We start from the raw sequence: 19847 nt of genomic DNA, 5'->3' as shown, positions 1-19847 counted from the left end.
GGGCTTTTTCTCTGCTACAGGTATACAGGATGACTTCACCGCATTGAGGGGCTGAGGGACGGGCCCATGTACCGTAAAATCTTGGACGAGAACCTCCTCCCCTTAACTAGGTCACTGAAGATGGGTCATGGATGAGCCTTTAACATGACAAAGACGCAAAACATATTGCCAAGACAACCAAATAGTGGCTTAAGGAGAAGCACATTAAATGTCCTAGCCAGTCTCTAGACCCTAGTCCTATAGAACCTCTGTGAAGGAGGCTAAAACTCCAATTTGCTGAGCGACAGCCAAGAAACCTTAAAGATTGACAGAGGAGTGGACTAAATGTATCCGGACACATGTGCAAACCTGGTGACCAACTATCAGAAATGTCTGACCTCTGTGCTTGCCAACAAGGGTTTCTCCACAAAGTACAAAGTTATGTTTTGCTTGGGGATCAAATACTTATTTCACTGACTGAAATGCAAATCAATTTATAACCTTTATATAACATTTTTTTCCCCTGATTTTTTTTAATATTCTGTGTCTATCAGTTAAAATAAACCCACCATAAAAATTATAGACCCTTCATTTGTTTGTAAGTAGGCAAACTTACAAAATCAGCAGGGGATCAAATACTTATTTCCCTCACTGTACATATTGTTCAATACGAATTAATTTTGATTTCTTTGTTAACAAAATAAAAATGTTTTTTTATATATTTGGTCAAACGTAAGTCATCATTTATAATTCTGAAAAATGATAATCATTGGTGTGGTGCTAACACGATTTGATTTTTTATTAGTGCAATAAAATAAATACATTTGAAGATATCCTTAATTTTAATGTCTACTGTATATTAGGCTACACATAAAATCTATACAAAACCTGGGTAGAATATAATAGTATATAACAATAAAACATTATCATAAATAAATGTTTAAATTAAATGTAAATTAATAAATCAACAAATCTTTCATCTTTATTTTTCTAATGGTCATGCAATTCATAAACGTAAATGCGCGTGGCATGCCAAGAACGAGTGCAGGCTATCACAAACGTAACATTTAGAGTACTTTTTAATTTCATCCACTAGGCTATTTAATAAATTGTCAATAGATGTGTGAAATCTCTGGAAAGCCACGTGGTCGCTTTGCTTTGCATTTTAGGTTGCATGTTCGTTTTCGTTTATCTTTATCTCTTTGGACTGAATCGTCAGCTAGTTGTCAGACTTACATTATTGGTACACAACGTAGAAAGAACACGACTCATTAAAAAAAAAGTTGGATGATGCCTCCCCGGTTTGCTGCCTCCTTGTGGCTCGGTGGTAGCTATTCTTCTGGTAAATAAGACAACCTTTTAAATATGTACTGTATATATAGAGCAAGATAGGGTCTAGTTTAATTACGTGGCTTTCCTCGTGGAAAGAACAACGTTTGATTTAGGAAATACATGATGCCATACAAAAGCCAATTTCAACCATTGTAAACCTCTAAGCCTGTATTACACACCTGTAAACACGAGAGGGCGACGTTGTAATGATGAATTCTATAGACCCGGACCCACTATGTTGAAGTAATGCATTGAACAATGTAATTATTTTTAAATTAAATAGACGTCATTCAATATGATTATGATTTTGAATTTTAACAATTAAAAAATAATTATCACAATTTAGTTGTAAAAGTTAACATTTAAAACAAAACCAATACTGTTTGGTCTACTTAAATTATATATGCCTTAATAAGGATGTCATAATCCAATCTATAAACACATTTTTTTTCAGGAAAATATGGACTGTTAAAAATATGGAAGTGAAAAATAGCCTGCAGTCCCAAAAATATACATATGAGTGGGAGGTCATTCCTGTAGCTGATGTAAAATGCATCTTTTTCTGGCCTCACTCACACATAGTTTAAAAAGTTCAGCTATAGTTGATGTCAGACAGTGGAAGTGCAAATGGCAGATTTTAAATGCCAGCTGGAGTTTTGTTGGCTATTAATACGGAAACATTAGCTTGAAAACAGAACTATTTAGACATGGTGTTATGAGCTCTAAGCAAATCCTTATACACTCTTAAAATTAAAGGGCGACGGAACATTTCTGTTACTCAAAAAGTTGTGTGGAAAAGGTTCCAAAGAATGTAAAAAACGAAACGCAAATCTTTAAAAGGACCCTTATGGAACCAAAGGGTTCTTCTAAAGTCCAGATGCAAGAACCTTTTCAAGCACTTTTTTTAAAGAGTGTACGAACATACAGCCCTTGTTTCTCCATTGCTTATTCTCTGATACCAAGTTCACCAGGTGAAAAATACCACTCTCTTAAGGCCCAGTGCAAGAAAACTGAGAGGCGCTTTAACAATATAATGCCCCCCTCCCCACGACTGCGTCACACGGCGGCTAACGTGCGCGTTTATGAGGGAGAATAAAATCTCCCCGTCGCCTCGACACTAATAATATTATTTCACTAAATATGTGAGCATCGTCTCTGCTTAACAGCGTGAACGCAGATCTGAGAGTGCGCAGAGACGCAGCTTCGCATTATCCGCGGACACCAGACGCGCGCATCACAGCCGACACATTCTACAGGTAAAGCAAGATGGACGCGAAGGACCAAGGCGCACAAATGGAGCCTCTGCTGCCGACGGTAAGATGCGTTTCGTTATTTAGCCTTCCTATACGCAGCTCTGGTGATCATATGGAGCACACATGCATCTCTGCGTCGGGTTGCATCTGTGCAATGCGAGCGCGGCGCGCATCATATGTTCTGGATTTTGGCACGCACGTCAGCTTGTGTGCTCTCGTTTCCCTTTGGGTGATTTACGCGTTGCAGTTATAGAAGAGCATAGGGCTCATATGATGCAGATGCTTGTACACTGTATGAATACATTTTGCACGTTCAACACCAGGACGGACGTGTTCCGCAACGCACTCGAGCATTGTTGAGTTTACCGGCTCTTTTCTTTTTAATGGAATATTATTGACTATAAAAATGTCTAAAACAAAACCAGTAAACAATCTAGATTTATTAAGAACAAATGTTGAACATAGGCTGATAATTTGCCACATACTGGTTTGAAAGAACTTACGTTTATTCCTGGTTACATATGTGCTTTGTGTTATGCTTTTTTTATTTTCATATATTTGAGGCGCGTCACACTGGCAGTCATGAAGTTATGGCCTATGCGGTTACTTCATAGTAGTTTCAGTGTTTGGTAAAAAGCAACAGTGCTGTTATATCAATTGTTTTCTGTATTATACTGTACAGCATAGACACAACAATAGGCAAGATGACTGAGGGATAGATGAATAAATAGAAAAATGGAAAAACTTTGATTACTTAAAGTCTGGTAATGCATCTAGCATTGTTTTTGCTCTGGTGAGTGCAATTTTATCAGAAGAGATCTGCGACCCATTTTTTTGTGTCACGACCCTGCTGTTGGTTACCCTTAAAGGGACATGCAGTTGTGTCACTGCTGGGTCAGAAAGATGGAGGATGCAGATGCCTCTTTCCAGCATCTCACAGTGAGATCACTCTGGTCAGGCTGAAATTGTGCATATTTAAACAGAATTTAAAGACAAACATTTAATTCTCTCATGCTCAAACTGTCACTGCCTCACGAGGGCTGCAGGCACGGCCTTTTGTTACTCATACTGTATCTCATGTTCTGCTCTCTTTCTGTTTGATGCGATGTTGACACCACAAGTTGCCTGGCTGAAGTTCATTTCTGAGATGGGTTGGTGACATTTACTGTCCAAATATGTTTAGATTGTGTGAGAATGCAGTACAGTTGAACGGACACCGAACTGAATTGATGTATAGTAAGACTGGCAGATGCAAAGTCCTTTTGGATCAAATGTATTTATTTATGAAAATTTGACACTGACTTGAGAACACACTTCCATGAATAATAGATCTCGTTTCGGGCTTATTTTGAATAAATTGGTTTATATAGTATATTAACATAGTACTTTTGATTTAGCAATTCTCTTCTAAAGACATTTCTATTGTATTTACAACAGGTATGTATATCTCAGCTGGTGCTGACCTGGTGTCTTAGAAATGGATTATAAACAACAATCTTATTTTTCATCATCTTCAAATGACGTAGAGTGATTGGCATTATATAGGATGGCCATTAAAGTACACATGCTGCTATCACAGGACAACATAATGATGGATTAAGCAAAGCTCTCTCCACTTAGACAAAGCTAAGCTTTATTATTAAGATTACAGAGAAAAAAACATTTTCTGCTCAGCGTGAGTCCTGAGCATAACAACAAAACTGCTCATTATTGCATAATGGAAAATAAACAGTGAGTTATATTCAGACTTACGTGTGATGACAGTGACTATGTCGGGGTAAATTGTGCCTCCAAGACAATGATAGGTGGAAAGCAATTGTGTGTTTTGTTTACAAGTATTCCATTGTTGGCTAGAAATCATTACATTTGCTGTTGGATGTGTCAGTAGTAGAAAGAATATGTGCATTTTTGATAATCCTCCAGAGATGCTCATGTAATGGTGAGATTAAGCGTCAAGGCTTCTGAGATGGTTTTAAAACTAATTGATGCTCTTTGTTGGATATTCAGGATTATTCTGCTTGAAAGGAGAGATGTGCTGGCACCTCATCTGTTCAGATATTCGGCCATTAAGGGGGTAAAATTAGACCCTACTTGTCCACATGATCTCTTGATCCTTGAATGGATCCACAGTTTTCCAGGGGTTTACGTGTCTATATGTATAACGGTATAGCTGTTTTATAGTATTTTGTTTTTTTAATGCAAACTTTATTTCTTAATGTCCAAAGTTTACCTAAGTATCAATTTAATGCGTGTTTATAAACCCAGCCACATTGGATCTCTGTTCATATATTATTTCATGTATACTGCATTGTATTGGCCATTGGCCACCCTGGCCTATAAATATATGCATCGCTGTTAGCTGTTAAAAAGGTCATAAAATGCATTTAAATAACAGGCACACGTAACATTATTTGCTCGCTTTGAAATTCCCTTTTTGAATATCTCTAGTAGAATCGTGATATATTAGATCGTGAGAGATTATCGCACTGTAATGTAGCAAAATAATTACCAGAATATGAGCAAATCTGACAGCATCACTGGTGACCCGGGTGTAGCCGAACGCCAATCTGTGCTAAATATGAGGAGTCATTAGAATTGTGTGTGAAAACAAATGTCACAGATTTAATATGCGAATATTTTTCATTTTGCAGGTGGTCACCCCTACTGGAGGACAAAGTGTGGTGAGTAGAATGTGTTATTGCTTTTTTCAATGATTGTATTTGTATTTATATTGTATTTATTTTTCTGTCCGTCTGTCACCGAGGTCCTTAGAAAAACTTTTAATGACTAAATTAATACTTTTCATTTTGGTCTTCCCAGTGTTTTTGTTGACATTACTGTCCATCACTAACTGCAGTAAATAAGATGCTGACAGCCTTTCAAACATTTCGTCCAAACTTTAGTCCCTTTAGTCCCAGAAGGGCAGATGTTACAGGTTTGTCATCTGCTGTGGTCACCTCACGCTCATGTGTCTCTTTCCTGCAGGATTTCAGGGACACAAATCCTTACAAACGTCAGCGTTTGCATTGATACAGTAATCCATCTGTGTATCAGAGATTTATAATCCACAGCATTATAGCGTGTTTGAAATCTTCATTCCCCTTTGATTGAACTATACATTGCTTTGAGATGAACTGCATTGTTTTTTGTATTTTCCTTTAATTAAACTTTGCACATATTCATTTGGCAGACACTTTGATCCAAAGCTATACATTTTATCACTATGTGTGTTCCCTGAAAATGGAACCCATGACTTTTTGCACTGCCAACACAATGCACTTCCAACTGAGCTCCAGGAAATTACAAACATTGTTTTGGCGTAAAACACTTTAAAAAAGTCTCTAATGGATTGCAACAAAAGATCATCCGAATTTGGCACTCGAAATGCAATCTCAACTGTTGTCTGAGAGCTTTGATAGTTCAGCAAAATTTGTGACACAGTTTTTGCTTGTAGCATCAGAATGGATGCGGGAGAATATTGCTTGTCTGGTGTGTACTTTTTTGGAGGATCTATTGACAGAGATGCACTATAATATACAGTATCCTGTATTATAACTATGTCTTCAGAGGTGTGTAAAGAGACCTAGCGACAATGAAGCGTTATGGTTTTATTATCTTAGAATGAGCTATTTCTATCTACGTACACCGCGGGTCTCCTTGCATGGAAGTCACCATGTTGGTTCTATGGTAGCCCTAAACAGACAAACTGCTCTACAGAGCGCGTTTCGTAAATACATGATCTACTTCGGCAAAGACGCAAAAACATGACGACATCTTATTCATGTGTCAGCCACCGTAGTGCTTTGAAAGAGATGGGTGAGTGAGCCGTTGATTGCAATTCGTAACCTCACAACTAGATGCCGCTAAATGTCATTCACTGGACCTTTAAGATATTATCCTAATTGGAAACAGAAACAGAGAGAGAGCACAAGGTCAGGCCTTTTTCTGACAGGTCAGCCCACAGCGAGCAATCCCAGCATACCTCTGGGGAGGAGGCGGGCAGATGCTGCTACACCAGAATGTGAAGCAGTTACACCCTGAGTGAGAGGCAGAAAGAGAGACAGAGTAAAGAATAAGGACAAAGAACTTTAAGTTTACATGCGGGTGACCCAGCTTGAGTGAGCTGTGTGTGTGTGTGTGTGTGTGTGTGTGTGCGTGTGTGTGTGTGTGTGCGCACGCTGAAGTTCAAGATCAGCCGGATCCGTGCACGCTGCGTGAGGTAAACCATCCTGTCCAATTCTGGAGACATGCAGCGTTTGGACCTTCGCACCAGACTGCTGTCTCAGGTATTACCTGCACGGTTTTGCATGTTTTACCTGGACTTCTGCTTTTGCAGTCATTCAGTAGTTTGCAGTAGTTTGGTGATGGAATCTCCGACTTAAAAAACGCTCACGTTGTAGAGTTTAGCAAGACATTCGCTTCATATGTGATGGTCATGTTGTTGAGATGCAATCCGTTAACGTTAATTTCATTGTAGCTGCATGCACTTTGATTCTTTCATGCGTTGAGTGTGTTCTTGAAAGATAACTATGAATGAAATACAAAATGCACGATACAGAGAGTTGAAACAGCAGTGAGCAGAGCTCTGTTTACAGTTCGATTTATTCTGTATAGTTGACGGCAATGCTTTAAAAGCAGATTGCAGCAGCGTTGTTCCTGTAATGCAGAGGATACGGCGCTGCATTGATCAGATGTGCGGCGTGTGTTGTGGAGGAGGGGTGCGCGAGGACTCAGCTGCTACAGTGAGAAACAGGTTAGCATGCTGCAGATGTCCGCAAAGACCTGCGACACAGCGGACAGACCGAATCCAGCGCAAATCTATGATGCTGTGGAGCGTCATGTCTGTTTTTCTCATGACAACACTTTCAAAAGGAAAAAGCATCCATTTGTTCAGGTGTGTTTAATAAGACGGATTTAGCAAATGTGCAGTGCTGTGAGTTCACAGGAGCCGGATTAACAGCATCACTCTCCTCCATCTGCCCAGTCGGGATGCCCAATGTTGTTTTCTGCTTCATCCAATTAAATCAATGGGATTCATAAGGGAAGTTCGCTAGTATCTGTCCTCGTGCTGTTTTAAAGCGCTCATGTCATGAGGAATCCAAATGTTCTTTGATCTTTTCAGATAAAACATTATACATTACACCATGCTGTAACACTGTGACATAACCACTATGAGACGAGTTTTAACAACAAGCTTGTTTTGCGCACGGTTAATAATTTAAGACGGTTTGGCCAATCAGAGCTCAGTGTTCTCAAAGTTTTATTCAACCGAACTGAGCAGTCAGCATTCTGAAATGCTGTACTCCAGTATTTAGATCCCATGACAGCAAATATGACACATATGAGGCCACAGTGTGCGTGTGACGTAAGTCTTCTAAAGCAGAGGTTTTCATCTTTGTCTTGAGGAATGTTTTATGTCTCCCTGTTTAACAGCTGATGAGTTGAATCAGGTGCTTTAAAGAGATAGACATGTAAAACATTCTGGGAGAGCAAGCCGGAGGACAGGAATTGAAACATGTAGAGTGTTTAACCACGTTTATTTATCAGCAGTCTGTAGTTTGGCAAAGTAGTTCAAATACAGTAAATCTTCACTTTATAAAATTAGTTACCTACACTAAATCTGTGAATTTTTATTTTTTTACATTTTTAACTAAACGTTCCGAATGACCCGATTCACAAAAGTGAATCAGACTTTACAAAGTTGATAGAAAAAAGGAATACAAAAAAAAGATTTATGAATCATGGTGTATTTTAAAATACACGGTATTGTTGCAAATCTTCCATAGGGTGTACACAAGCAAAACTATACAGTATGTATTGAAAACTGTCTGTGGGATTTTAATCTGACCCTTTCATCGGACACACGTGCCTGTCCTGAAGTCAACTTTCCGGTCTGTGTTTGGTGATTTTATAACAATTTATTTTATTTTTTAATTGATATTAATATTAATTTATACTAATATTTCAATGTATATTAATTGTATTAAACTAAATTAAAACTACTCACCAGTCATTGATTCTTTGCTGAGGTCTACCGGAAGTTAAGTTTGGGCCACATCAAGTTTGTTCATGTTGTTGCCGATGAAACCGTCTATATTCAGAGCTTTATTGAGTATGTGTGTCAAAATGTCTGTAAGATGTACTGTACATTAGCGGTAACTGTAAAAATGATTGTTTATGAGCCAAATAAAATTAAGCTGATTGCGCTTTTAGTTTTTGGGTAGAAATCCAAAGGTCTTTTCTTTGTATATTATCCTGAAAGTGAGATTATTGTGGAGAATAATGGACCATTATACAGAGAAACTGTGTTTCTAAACTGTGTTATACCCATTATTTAAAAAATAACGCCAAAGCGGTCCTGCCAACTGGAATCTATCTGATCCACAAAAGAATACGATTTATTTTGTCCTTTTGAAAAAGTCGTCCAAATTTGCAGCCTGTTAAGTCTTAAAATGAACAGTTCTGGATATCTTTTAATTCGAAGCCACTAACAAATCTATTGATTACCCACACAACTCTTCCAAGTTCCAGGTGAATTAATCAGAATCAGAATCAGAATCAGAATCAGAAGAGCTTTATTGCCAAGTGTGCTTGCACACACAAGGAATTTTCTTTGGTGTTGGAAGCTTCTAGTACAGACATTCAACACAATGACAATACAATATAATACGATTTACAGTCTAAAAGATTCTAAATTGTGCATATATAAAATAAAGACTATTTTACAGAAAATGGGGGATAATAACATATAAGAGACATTGTACAGGGTAGTATATAGTAGAATAAACATATTAACAGATTGTATGTACACTTGTGCAAATGGATAATTTAGTAAGTAGAGGTAGTGTTATATACATGTATACATAAGATGTAGATATAATAAGGCACTATAGTGCACACTATAGGAGTAGTGGAAGTGGAATATTGCTCTTAAGGAGCAGTTATCTGTTTAGGAGGGAGATTGCCTGGGGGAAGAAGCTGCTTCTGTGTCTGGAAGTCCTGGTGTTTGGTGCTCTAAAGCGCCGGCCAGAGGGCAGCAGATCAAAGAGTTTGTGTGCTGGGTGTGTGGAGTCAATGATGATTTTTCTTGCCCTGTTTTTCACTCTGGAATCGTACAGGTCCTGAAGTGTGGGCAGAGGAGCACCAATAATTTTCTCAGCACTACGAACTGTCCGTTGTAGTCTTCGTAGGTCTGATTTGGTGGCCGAGCCATACCAAACAGTAATTGAAGTGCACAGAACAGATTCGATGACCACTGAGTAGAACTGGGTCAGTAGCTCCTGTGGTAGGTTGAACTTCCTCAATTGACGGAGGAAGTATAACCTCTGCTGGGCCTTCTTTACAATGGAGTCTATGTGGGACTCCCACTTCAGGTCCTGAGAGATGGTGGAGCCCAGGAACCTGAATGACTCCACAGTATCCACAGTGCTGTCCAGGATGGTGAGGGGAGGAAGTGATGGAGGGTTCCTTCTGAAATCCACTATCATCTCCACTGTCTTGAATGCATTCAGCTCTAGGTTGTTTTGACTACACCAGGCAGCCAGCTGAGCAACCTCCTTTCTGTAGGCAGATTCATCACCGTCTTGAATAAGGCCAATGACTGTGGTGTCATCTGCAAACTTCAGGAGTTTGACAGAAGGGTCTGTAGAGGTGCATTCGTTTGTGTAGAGTGAATATAGCAGTGGAGAAAGAACACATCCTTGAGGAGCTCCGGTGCTGATGGTACATGTGCTGGATTTAAATTTTCCCAACCTCACTAGCTGCTGCCTGTTCGACAGGAAGTTAATAATCCACTGACAGGTAGAGGTTGGCACAGAGAGCTGGGTAAGCTTGGGCAGGAGGAGGTCTGGGATTATGGTGTTGAAGGCCGAGCTGAAGTCTACAAACAGGATCCTGACGTAAGTCCCTGGTCTGTCTAGGTGTTGTAGGATGTAATGCAGTCCCATGTTTACTGCATCGTCCACAGACCTGTTTGCTCGGTAAGCAAACTGGAGGGGATCAAGAAGTGGTCTGGTGATGTCCTTCAGGTGGGCCAGTACAAGTCTCTCAAATGACTTCATGACCACAGATGTTAAAGCAACAGGCCTGTAGTCATTAAGTCCAGATATTTTGGGTTTCTTCTGTACAGGGATGATGGTGGAGCGTTTGAAGCATGAAGGGACTTCACACTGCTCCAAAGATCTGTTAAAAATATTAGTGAAGATGGGCGACAGCTGCTCTGCACAGACTTTCAGGCAGGAGGGTGAGACATTGTCTGGGCCTGGTGCTTTTCTGATCTTTTGTTTGCGGAAAAGCTGGCAAACATCCTCTTCGCAGATCTTAAGTGCAGGTTGAATGTCAAGAGGAGGTGTTAATGGTATAGCAGAGATAGGGTCAGGGCGGGTGTGAAGGGTGAGACTCTGCATTTCAAAACGACAATAGAAGTCGTTCAGGTCGTCAGCCAGTCGTTGATTACCCATAGACTGAGGGGATGATGGCTTGTAGTTGGTAATGTCTTTCAGGCCTTTCCACACTGATGCAGGGTCGTTGGCTGAAAACTGGTTCTTCAGCTTTTCAGAGTAGCTTCTCTTAGCTGCTCTTATCTCCTTTGTCAGTGTGTTTTTGGCCTGATTATACAAGACTTTGTCCCCACTTCTGTAAGCATCTTCTTTGGCCTGACGAAGCTGTCTCAGTTTCATTGTAAACCATGGTTTGTCATTGTTGTATGTTAAGCGAGTCCTGGTGGGAATACACATGTCCTCACAGAAGCTGATGTAGGATGTCACTGTGTCAGTTAACTCATCCAGATCAGTGGCTGCAGCTTCAAAGACACTCCAATCCGTGCAGTCGAAACAGGCTTGTAAGGCCCGCTCTGTTTCGCTGCTCCATCTCTTTGCTGTTCTTGCTACAGGCTTGGCAGATTTAAGCTTCTGTCTGTAGGTCGGAAGAAGATGAACCAGGCAATGATCAGAGAGACCCAGAGCTGCTCTGGGAACAGAGTGGTATGCATCCCGTATTGTGGTGTAACAGTGATCCAGAATGTTGCTGTCTCTGGTGGGGCATGTGATATGCTGCCTGTATTTTGGCAGCTCACGGGAGAGGTTTGCTCTGTTAAAGTCCCCAATAATAATAATAAGAGAATCCGGGTGTTGCTGCTCCGTGTCAGTGATGTAATCCGCCAGCTGTTGCAGCGCCGCGCTCGCACAAGCATGTGGAGGAATGTAAACATTCACGAGAATAAATGAGGAAAACTCGCGTGGCGAATAAAAAGGTTTGCAGTTGATAGAGAACGCTTCTAAGTACGAAAAGCACATCTTCTTCAGTGTTGTTATATCTCTGCACCAACCTTCGTTTATATAAAAACATAATCCACCACCACACGTCTTCCCTGTTGACTCGGCAATGCGATCCGCTCTGAACAGCTGAAAACCCGGCAGATGTAACGCGCTGTCCGGTATGGTGTCATTGAGCCATGTTTCTGTGAAACACAGCGCAGCGGAGTTGGAAAAATCTTTGTTTGTCCTGGTGAGTAAGAGTATTTCGTCCGTTTTGTTGGTAAGGGAGCGGACATTCGCCAGGTGTATACTCGGCAGCGGGGTCCTAAATCCGCGTCGTCGGAGTCTGACGAGCGCACCCGCTCGCTTTCCCCGCTTGCGTCTTTTAGAGCGTTTGTACAGAGCTGCCGCTCCTCCGAGTAAAATGTCCAGTAAGACGTCTGAATTTTCAAAATTAGGGAAAATATTGATAGAAGGGCATTGCTTAATGTTAAGCAATTCGTCCCTGGTAAAGGTGATAGATGAAGAGTAGCTTAAAACAGGAAAAACAAACAAAAAAGACATAAGTACTAGAGCACTCCAAACCGAGGCAGCCATCCGCGGCGCCATCTTGAATGGTAAGAACTTCCCAACACCTGGAAACTCAACAGCAACCGGCCAGTCAGACTGGAACCAGTGACTTCATCCAGCTGTGGTCATTTTTATGTGCATCAGGACTGTAAATGTGTCGACAGTGATTTATACCCATCAACTACACTACCCGAAGCAGAAAACAACAAACATATAAAGGCTTGTTCAGATCTGAGTACACAGACATCCTGTAGTATTGGGTTAGTGACATGGAATCCGCACTGTTTATTGATTTGACAGAAGGATGTTCAGAACAGTCGCTCTGTGTTGACTGAAAGATGCAAAGCATCTATAGCCATCATACAAAAAATCACTAGTTTTGTTTTGTTGAGACACCCATATTTGTTGCTGAAAAGTTGTTTTGTGTTCACGAGGCTTATTGGAATTCTCAGTTGTGTTTCATTTAAGCATCCTAAAGTTTATTAACAGACAGATTTGACACAGAGAGAGTTTTGCCGTCCCCAATATGGCGGACTCATTGATGCATCACATTTGATCAAGCCTTCAATGCAGCAATGAACAAGACTTTTTTTGCTGTCGTGAGAATGTAAAGCCAAACCAGTAATTATTTGCAAATTATAAAGGTACGATCTCTCAGGATTGACCTCTAGAGATAAATTGATAATAAATACATCAACACCTCATGACTTGAAGAGGTGTTTACATTTTCTTTTCTGTGGGTTGTGTTTGTTGCACATCTTGGCTTGTGTGAGTGTGTCACTTTGTGTTTTTTCAGGATTACGCTGTAGCTTGTGCTGTTGTGGTTGTACATAAGAGGGGGGTTCAGGATAAGGGGATTGGACTTTATGCCGATTGCACGCTCTTTGTGTTTTTGGCAGGGAAAAGGCACTCGTCTGAATGAGAGAATGGTTGGTGTGTGCATACTGAACACAAGTCTTGACTGTATTCTAAAAAAATAGTAAAGTACGGTAAAACATACAGTCACCCAGATGACATCCTTTGACACTGATATAGGATAACAGATGCGGATCTATAGTATTGGAAGCTCAAAGGTCCCTAGTGTTTGTTAACATTAGTAAATGCATTAGTTACTTTGAGAAGTATAGTTTTCAGCATTTATTAATCTTTCAGTAATTCAGTAATAAATGTTGAAATGAACATGATGATGAACTATGATTATAAAGGCTGTAGATGTTTTGTTCATTGTTAGTTTGTGTTAGCAAATAATAATACTATCCTATTAGTGTTAGTGTTATCTAGTATATAGCTTGAATGCACTTTAAGTGGCTTTGGATAAAAGTCTGTCAATGCACAGGTTTAATTCATAGCTGCCTGTAGAAGGTGCCCTTGATGTTTTTTTTCTTCTGTAGACTTACGTCAGTATGGGGGCTGATGATGCATGAGATGTGTGTGTGTGTGAGCTAACGTCTACTGGCCACACACATACGCACGCACACATGCACGCACACGCACGCACGCACACACACACACACACACACACTTTTAATCTTCTTTTAACATTTAATGACTTGAAATAAATATTTAAACTAAAAATAAAAATTGTCATTTGTTCACCTTCATGTCATTAAAACCTGTATGACTCTTTCTTCTGTTGAACACAAAAGAAGATATTTTGAGAAATGTCTCAATGGTTTTGCATTCATATAATTGAAGTCAATTGAAAGTCCATGTTGTTTGGTTACCAACATTCTTCAAAATATCTTCTAAGGAAAGAAACTCATACAGGTTTGGATTGACACGAGGGTGTGTAAATGATAAACATTTTTTTTATATTTGAGTAAACTGTCCCTTCTTGGTCTGCATGATTATGTACACGTTATCTATTCAAATGTTGTGTTAAAGAAACGATTTAATAGCGATTGAATATCACCAAAAGGCTGATTCTGAGACACCTTTGTACCTGTAATATTTTAGCCACCCCTATTGAAGCACATTTAAGTTCTTATATAAAGACTGAGAGTTCCACCTTGCTACGCACCATCTGTTTACATAACAAAATATTTCTCAGTAATGAGGCGCTAAAACATCCGCATGTTACGTCTAACAGCTGGTCAGTAATGCTTTTCAGGACAAATGCCCAAATCCAACCTGCTTACTCAACGCTGATGCTGTCTGACAGGAAATCTTAGCAAGAAAAACAGGAAAACTCTTTTAACCTTATTTAGTAGGCTAATAGCCATTCTTGTGCACTTAAAGGGACAGTTCACCCGAAAATGAAAAGTCTGTCATCATTTACTCAGCCTGAATTTGTTCCAAACCTGTGTAAATTGTGTCGTTCTGCTAAACACTAGAGAAGATATTTGGAAGAATGTTTGTAACCAAACAGTTCTGGGGCAACAGTTCAAAACTATGGTAATCAATAGTGCCCCAGAACTGTTTGGTTTCCCACATTCTTCAAAATATCTTCTTGTGTGTTCAACAGAACCAGGAATAAACGGGATGCAACCAGGAGTAAACGATGACGGAATGTTTTATTTTTGGGTGAACTGTCACTTTAAGAAATGTCTTAATGTGATGCGAGTGAGAAACATAAACATGAAAGTCTTCATTGCTTGTGTTTTGTAAAAAGGTGCGAGAAAACATGTCCCTCATGATCAGAATTGTGAATGCAAAGCACTCTGGGTTCACATTATGTTCACTTTTGCATAATTTCACATATGAGGAGAAGCTGAAGCTGTTGACTGCATTTGTAACCATGGAAACGGTCTTGTAGTTGGAAAACCCTTTACATAGGAAACGATTTCTCTTCTTTTAAAGTAACAGTGCACCTTAAAATAAAAATTCTGTTGATATTTACTCACCCTCACATCACTCCAAACCTGTGTGCTGTTCCACCCAGCACCTTAGCAACCACCCAGAACGCCTTAGCAACCACACAAGAATGTGTTAAAAACCAGTAAGAACACATAAGCGACCAGTGTATGTAGTGTTTGCGTGTCTGTGAATATCTGTCTCAGTTGGGACAAAATGCTGATGGTGAGAGACACATTTATCATGCCCTGTCAGTCTGAGAAAGACCACGATGCTGACACCTCTCTCTCTCTCTTCCACAGAGACATGAAGATGAGGCTGTTGTGGATCGAGGAGGAAACTTGCTTAAAGCCCCCTTTGAGAAGGAGGATCTAGAAGGTAGAGACAGCACACATGTGTTTTCTTCACTGAATAACACTGACACACACGTGCACAAGACAATTCTTCAGTGGTGATAACAGGTTGTTAATAGCTCAGAACATCACATGTGTCCACACTGGATGTACAGTATCAGCACTGCTGTTATAATCTCTCTGTAATGGCCTGTAGCCGTCAGCTGATGGATGCCCTGTTTCTATTTTTGACGCACTGCAGAGCTACAGCAGACACTATTTTCCCCATCCGCCTGAAATGAAATATTTTATCACAGCCTGTGCAAGGCTGAACCGCTGAACATGCTGCATTACAAACTGTGTTGTGGTCTTGTGGACCATTTTTAGTTCTTGGTGTGGGAACTTCCTTTTGGTTTTTGTAATCTTTTAATTAAAAGTCCATGTTTGACATATGAATGTAACCACCGTTGTGATTGGTCACGTCAAGCTGAAGGGATATGACATTGGATGATCCAGTGTAAACACAATGTGATGGATGTTTATGACTTTTATACTGTACAGACTGTATATTCTGTCACCTAAACCTAACCCTTACACAAAACTGTCTACATTTGTACATTTTCGAGAAAAAATGTCCATTTGGTCTATTCCCATTCATTACAGTAACACAAGCACACGAACGCACAGACACAGGTTAGTTTTGTTATATTGCAGAGTAGATGTTATGGATTACTGTTTTCATACCAAGCTAGCATTATTTTCCAAACCCAACCCAAGTGGTACATGTTAGCCTGAGAGAAACGTCTGTGGGTGGAATATCAAGAGCACAACCTACCAACACGTCCTGACACAAGAGACACATATGTGTGTGTATTTAACTGTCTCTCTGACGGTGGGTGGATGTACACTTAGTATTTGAGTGCGTTTCACAAGGGAAAGAATTCAAATGAACATATACTCCCAGCATCTTCTCAAAGGACACACGTGACGTCAGTGATGCTCTTGCCCCTGTGTGCTATTTTTACCCTCTGCCGTCCGTCAGTGAGAAAGATCCAGCACATGTTTGTCTGACAAAGAGAATAATTACAGTATTTAAATGATAAAAATAAATGGGTCTGCCAGGCTCTTGGCATCTCTAAATAGAGACTCCATATCCTACACATTTCTAAAAATAATAATATGCTCCATTTTTATTTTTGTCACTTGTTTACCTCACAAAATTAGTTGGCAAAAAACGACAGTGTGTCGGTGAATATGGTTCTTGTTCTTATACACAAAATATACATAGAACGATCAAATGACTGCAATTTTATAGATATGGATTTATAGGTTCATATTTTGCTGATTTTGTTTGACTACAGCAGTCATTCTTCTGGATCTTGACTCGACGGGCTGGGACGATATATCGTGTAATTTTTATGCTCCGTTTCTCAATGAATTACTGTTAAATGCCGCCACATCCGAAAGCCAGATGGCGCTCCCGCGCAGGAACTCCGAATATGGGACACAGAAGAAGAACGATTTACACACGTAGGCTATGTCCGAAATCCCCCACTATACCCTCATTCACTATTCCCTACAATAGTTCACTAATATACAGTAGTCCACTTTAAAGTCCCAGTGAAATTAAAAATGACAATTCTTATTTTTTCATGAAATATTGCAGCGTTTATAGTAAATAGCTTATCAATGTCATTTCCTATTTAAAATTCATGTACCCTCATAATCTTCAGTTAAAATCTGAAAAATGCACTTCCGCCCTGAATTGACTATCCATCTGAAATGACGTAAATTAGACGGCTTGGCCGTCATCCGTTAACTCCTCCCCTTCAACCGTCAGTTTCATTTCAAAATCAATGCAACAGCTATTTTTACACATCCAAACAATTCGCAGTGAGAAACGCAAGCCACGCCCACTAATTTCCTCCTTTGAAATTGCTTTTAACTCGGAAATGTGTCAAAAACGGAAGTAAAACCGATCGCAACTTCCGGTTCACGAGGACTTTAAGGAGCGGTTGAAAACGAGGATGTTTGACAAGTGTTGCTTTTTCAAATGCACGTTACAAACGATTCAAAGGTGATTTTAGATCGAGCAGTACTTCCTACTAAACAAAGAGCCATAGTTCATGGAAGAGCTGTGCATAAAACACAGAATCGAATCCTTTGCGATTTCAGAATCGACGTAGACAGGTATAATGAGTGTGAATCGCGATATACATAATCACAGTTTGTCTGAGCCTCCTTAAATTCTTCCCAAAGCTGAGCTTCAGTTTACACCCCAAACACACATGCAACGTTTTTAATACATTTTAATTAGATTTTTAAATAAAGAGGGTGATCACTTTTGGCCACTACTGTATATCTTTACAGCTTCTTAAAGAACATGTCAAAGCTAACAGATGTTGACTAAAAACCACAAAACTCAGGCGAACTGTTAAGATGCTAATGTTTATCAGTACGGAAGCATCATGGCGAGTCATGACAGTGGTGGTGCTGATGCAGGAGTCATATGGCCTCTCTGTTCCCCTGCACTTCACATCACATCCTCGTAGATAAGACAGGCTGGCATTTCGTTTCCCAGATTTCTCTCCTCTTTAGGACGAGTGTCAGTAAGTGTTATGATATTCACAGAGGTACATGAAAATACCACATGTGACAGAAGAAAAACATTTGAATCTTGAGTCTTGAACTTCATCTTGCAGCATTCTTATAAAATTGTCAGTCTTAGAGAGCTTTGTAAATTGGATAAATAAGCCACTGGGGCATTTTTACGGAGCCATCACAGGAGGATGTACAGTATCACTCCCCATCTGATGTTATATAACGCAAAGAGACCAAGAGAATATATAGATTTAATATAAGCCTTCATCTCAATCCAACAATTTTAAACTGGCCAGAAAGCGGAAGTTATTTTCATTTAAATCTGTTTTGAACATATAAAGGCTTTATATCTTTATATGTTATGTGTGTGTACATGTTGCTTTGAATCCAATAATGTCAACAGGATTGTTCGAGGTATAGGGTATATATCTCAGTATGAAAAGCATTGTGTCTCTCAGAGGTCCTCACTAATATACTTTAAAAGCTCTGCATCTGTGTGTGTTTCCATGTAAGCCCATGAACAGATGTTATGTCTCAGCCCTGATGATAAAATCGGATAAAAAAGCTTTCTGTGAGTGTCATTTAGTGGTCCAGGTGGTTAAATTCTGTCTTTCTCATTCACATGCTGATGTCTGGAAATCCGATTGGATTACAGTGAACGATGTCTGTTTTTAACTTCCTGTGGAAAAATACTCCCATTCAGAAATACTCATATTTGACACAAAAAATGCATTTTTATTAAATGTTAAAAACATTCTATTCAGACATCCAATTTTACTCCTGAACAATGTTTCAAGCCCTCCTGAGGTGCCTTCCTAGACATCATTTAAGAAATCACAGCTGCATTCTTGAAGTTGTTTTATAATGAAGTACAGTATATATTTATTATTTTATTTTAACATAATTATCCTGCCTTCTTAAACACTTTCTTTTGACCAAGTTCAGAGGCCATAATGCATTGTGACAGACCAAGTTGCTTTTATCAACAGGTCACAGGACTCTGTATATCGGCGTTCATGTCCCTCTAGGAAGGAAAACACACAGACGACATCGTCACCATGGACACAGACACAGGAAGAGAAGCAGAGAGAGAGATTCAGGGGTCGAGGATGGACGCGAATCACCTTCATACAGTAATCTGCTCTACTTCTCTATCTGACAAATGTCTCGGTCATTGTTCAACAATAATACTAAACATCAGAGAGGGATAAAGATAGATTAAATGCGGTAAATAGATTCTTTATTTTTAAATTCTTTCAGGTAGCACTCTCTACTCTGCGTTATTGTCACATTTTTATTTTCTCTTTGATTCTCTGTTCTGTTTTTCTTTGAAGCTCTCTCTCTCCCTTCCTCCCCATCGCTCTCTTTCTCTCTCTCGCTCTGATTTGTGCACTTTGTGATCTAGTGAGTAAGTGCATGTTGCTCATTTATCAGGCCATCGGAGGCTGATGACTCAGTCTGTAAGAGAACATGAATTGCTGCAGAAGAATCAGATATAATACAGAATATAGGCCTACCAATCTCACTACTAGCTTATATAACTGTATTTATAGTTATGTTCTCATTATTCAGTGAGGTCAGAAAGAAGTCAGGGATTCAGGGTTTGATGTTGCATTGATTTATTAGTTCGATTACCAAAGAAAACAATGCACACATTTGCAGTTATAGTAATGCGCTTATGAGGAAATGCACAGGACCAGGCAATAAAATACAAAAGTACACCCACAAAATGT

At 39.6% G+C, this 19847-nt stretch overlaps 1 protein-coding gene across 3 annotated transcripts in view; it reads left to right on the top strand.

Annotated features, from left to right (window-relative positions):
- Positions 1-2360: 2360 nt before the first annotated feature.
- The window catches only part of slc4a10b (solute carrier family 4 member 10b), a 42788-nt gene continuing 25301 nt past the window's right edge, over positions 2361-19847 (top strand). For all 3 annotated transcript variants that reach the window (XM_057335449.1, XM_057335448.1, XM_057335450.1), the window contains exons 1-4: positions 2361-2625; positions 5216-5245; positions 15484-15559; positions 19104-19247. In XM_057335449.1, coding sequence (XP_057191432.1) covers positions 2578-2625; positions 5216-5245; positions 15484-15559; positions 19104-19247 — 298 coding nt within the window. In that variant the 5' untranslated portion in view covers positions 2361-2577. The remainder of the gene's footprint in view (positions 2626-5215; positions 5246-15483; positions 15560-19103; positions 19248-19847) is intronic.

The sequence above is a fragment of the Triplophysa rosa genome, linkage group LG6, assembly GCF_024868665.1.
Source record: "Triplophysa rosa linkage group LG6, Trosa_1v2, whole genome shotgun sequence".
NCBI lineage: Eukaryota > Metazoa > Chordata > Actinopteri > Cypriniformes > Nemacheilidae > Triplophysa > Triplophysa rosa.
The sequence above is the reverse complement of the archived record's forward strand: the minus strand, read 5'-3'. Positions and strand labels throughout refer to the sequence as shown.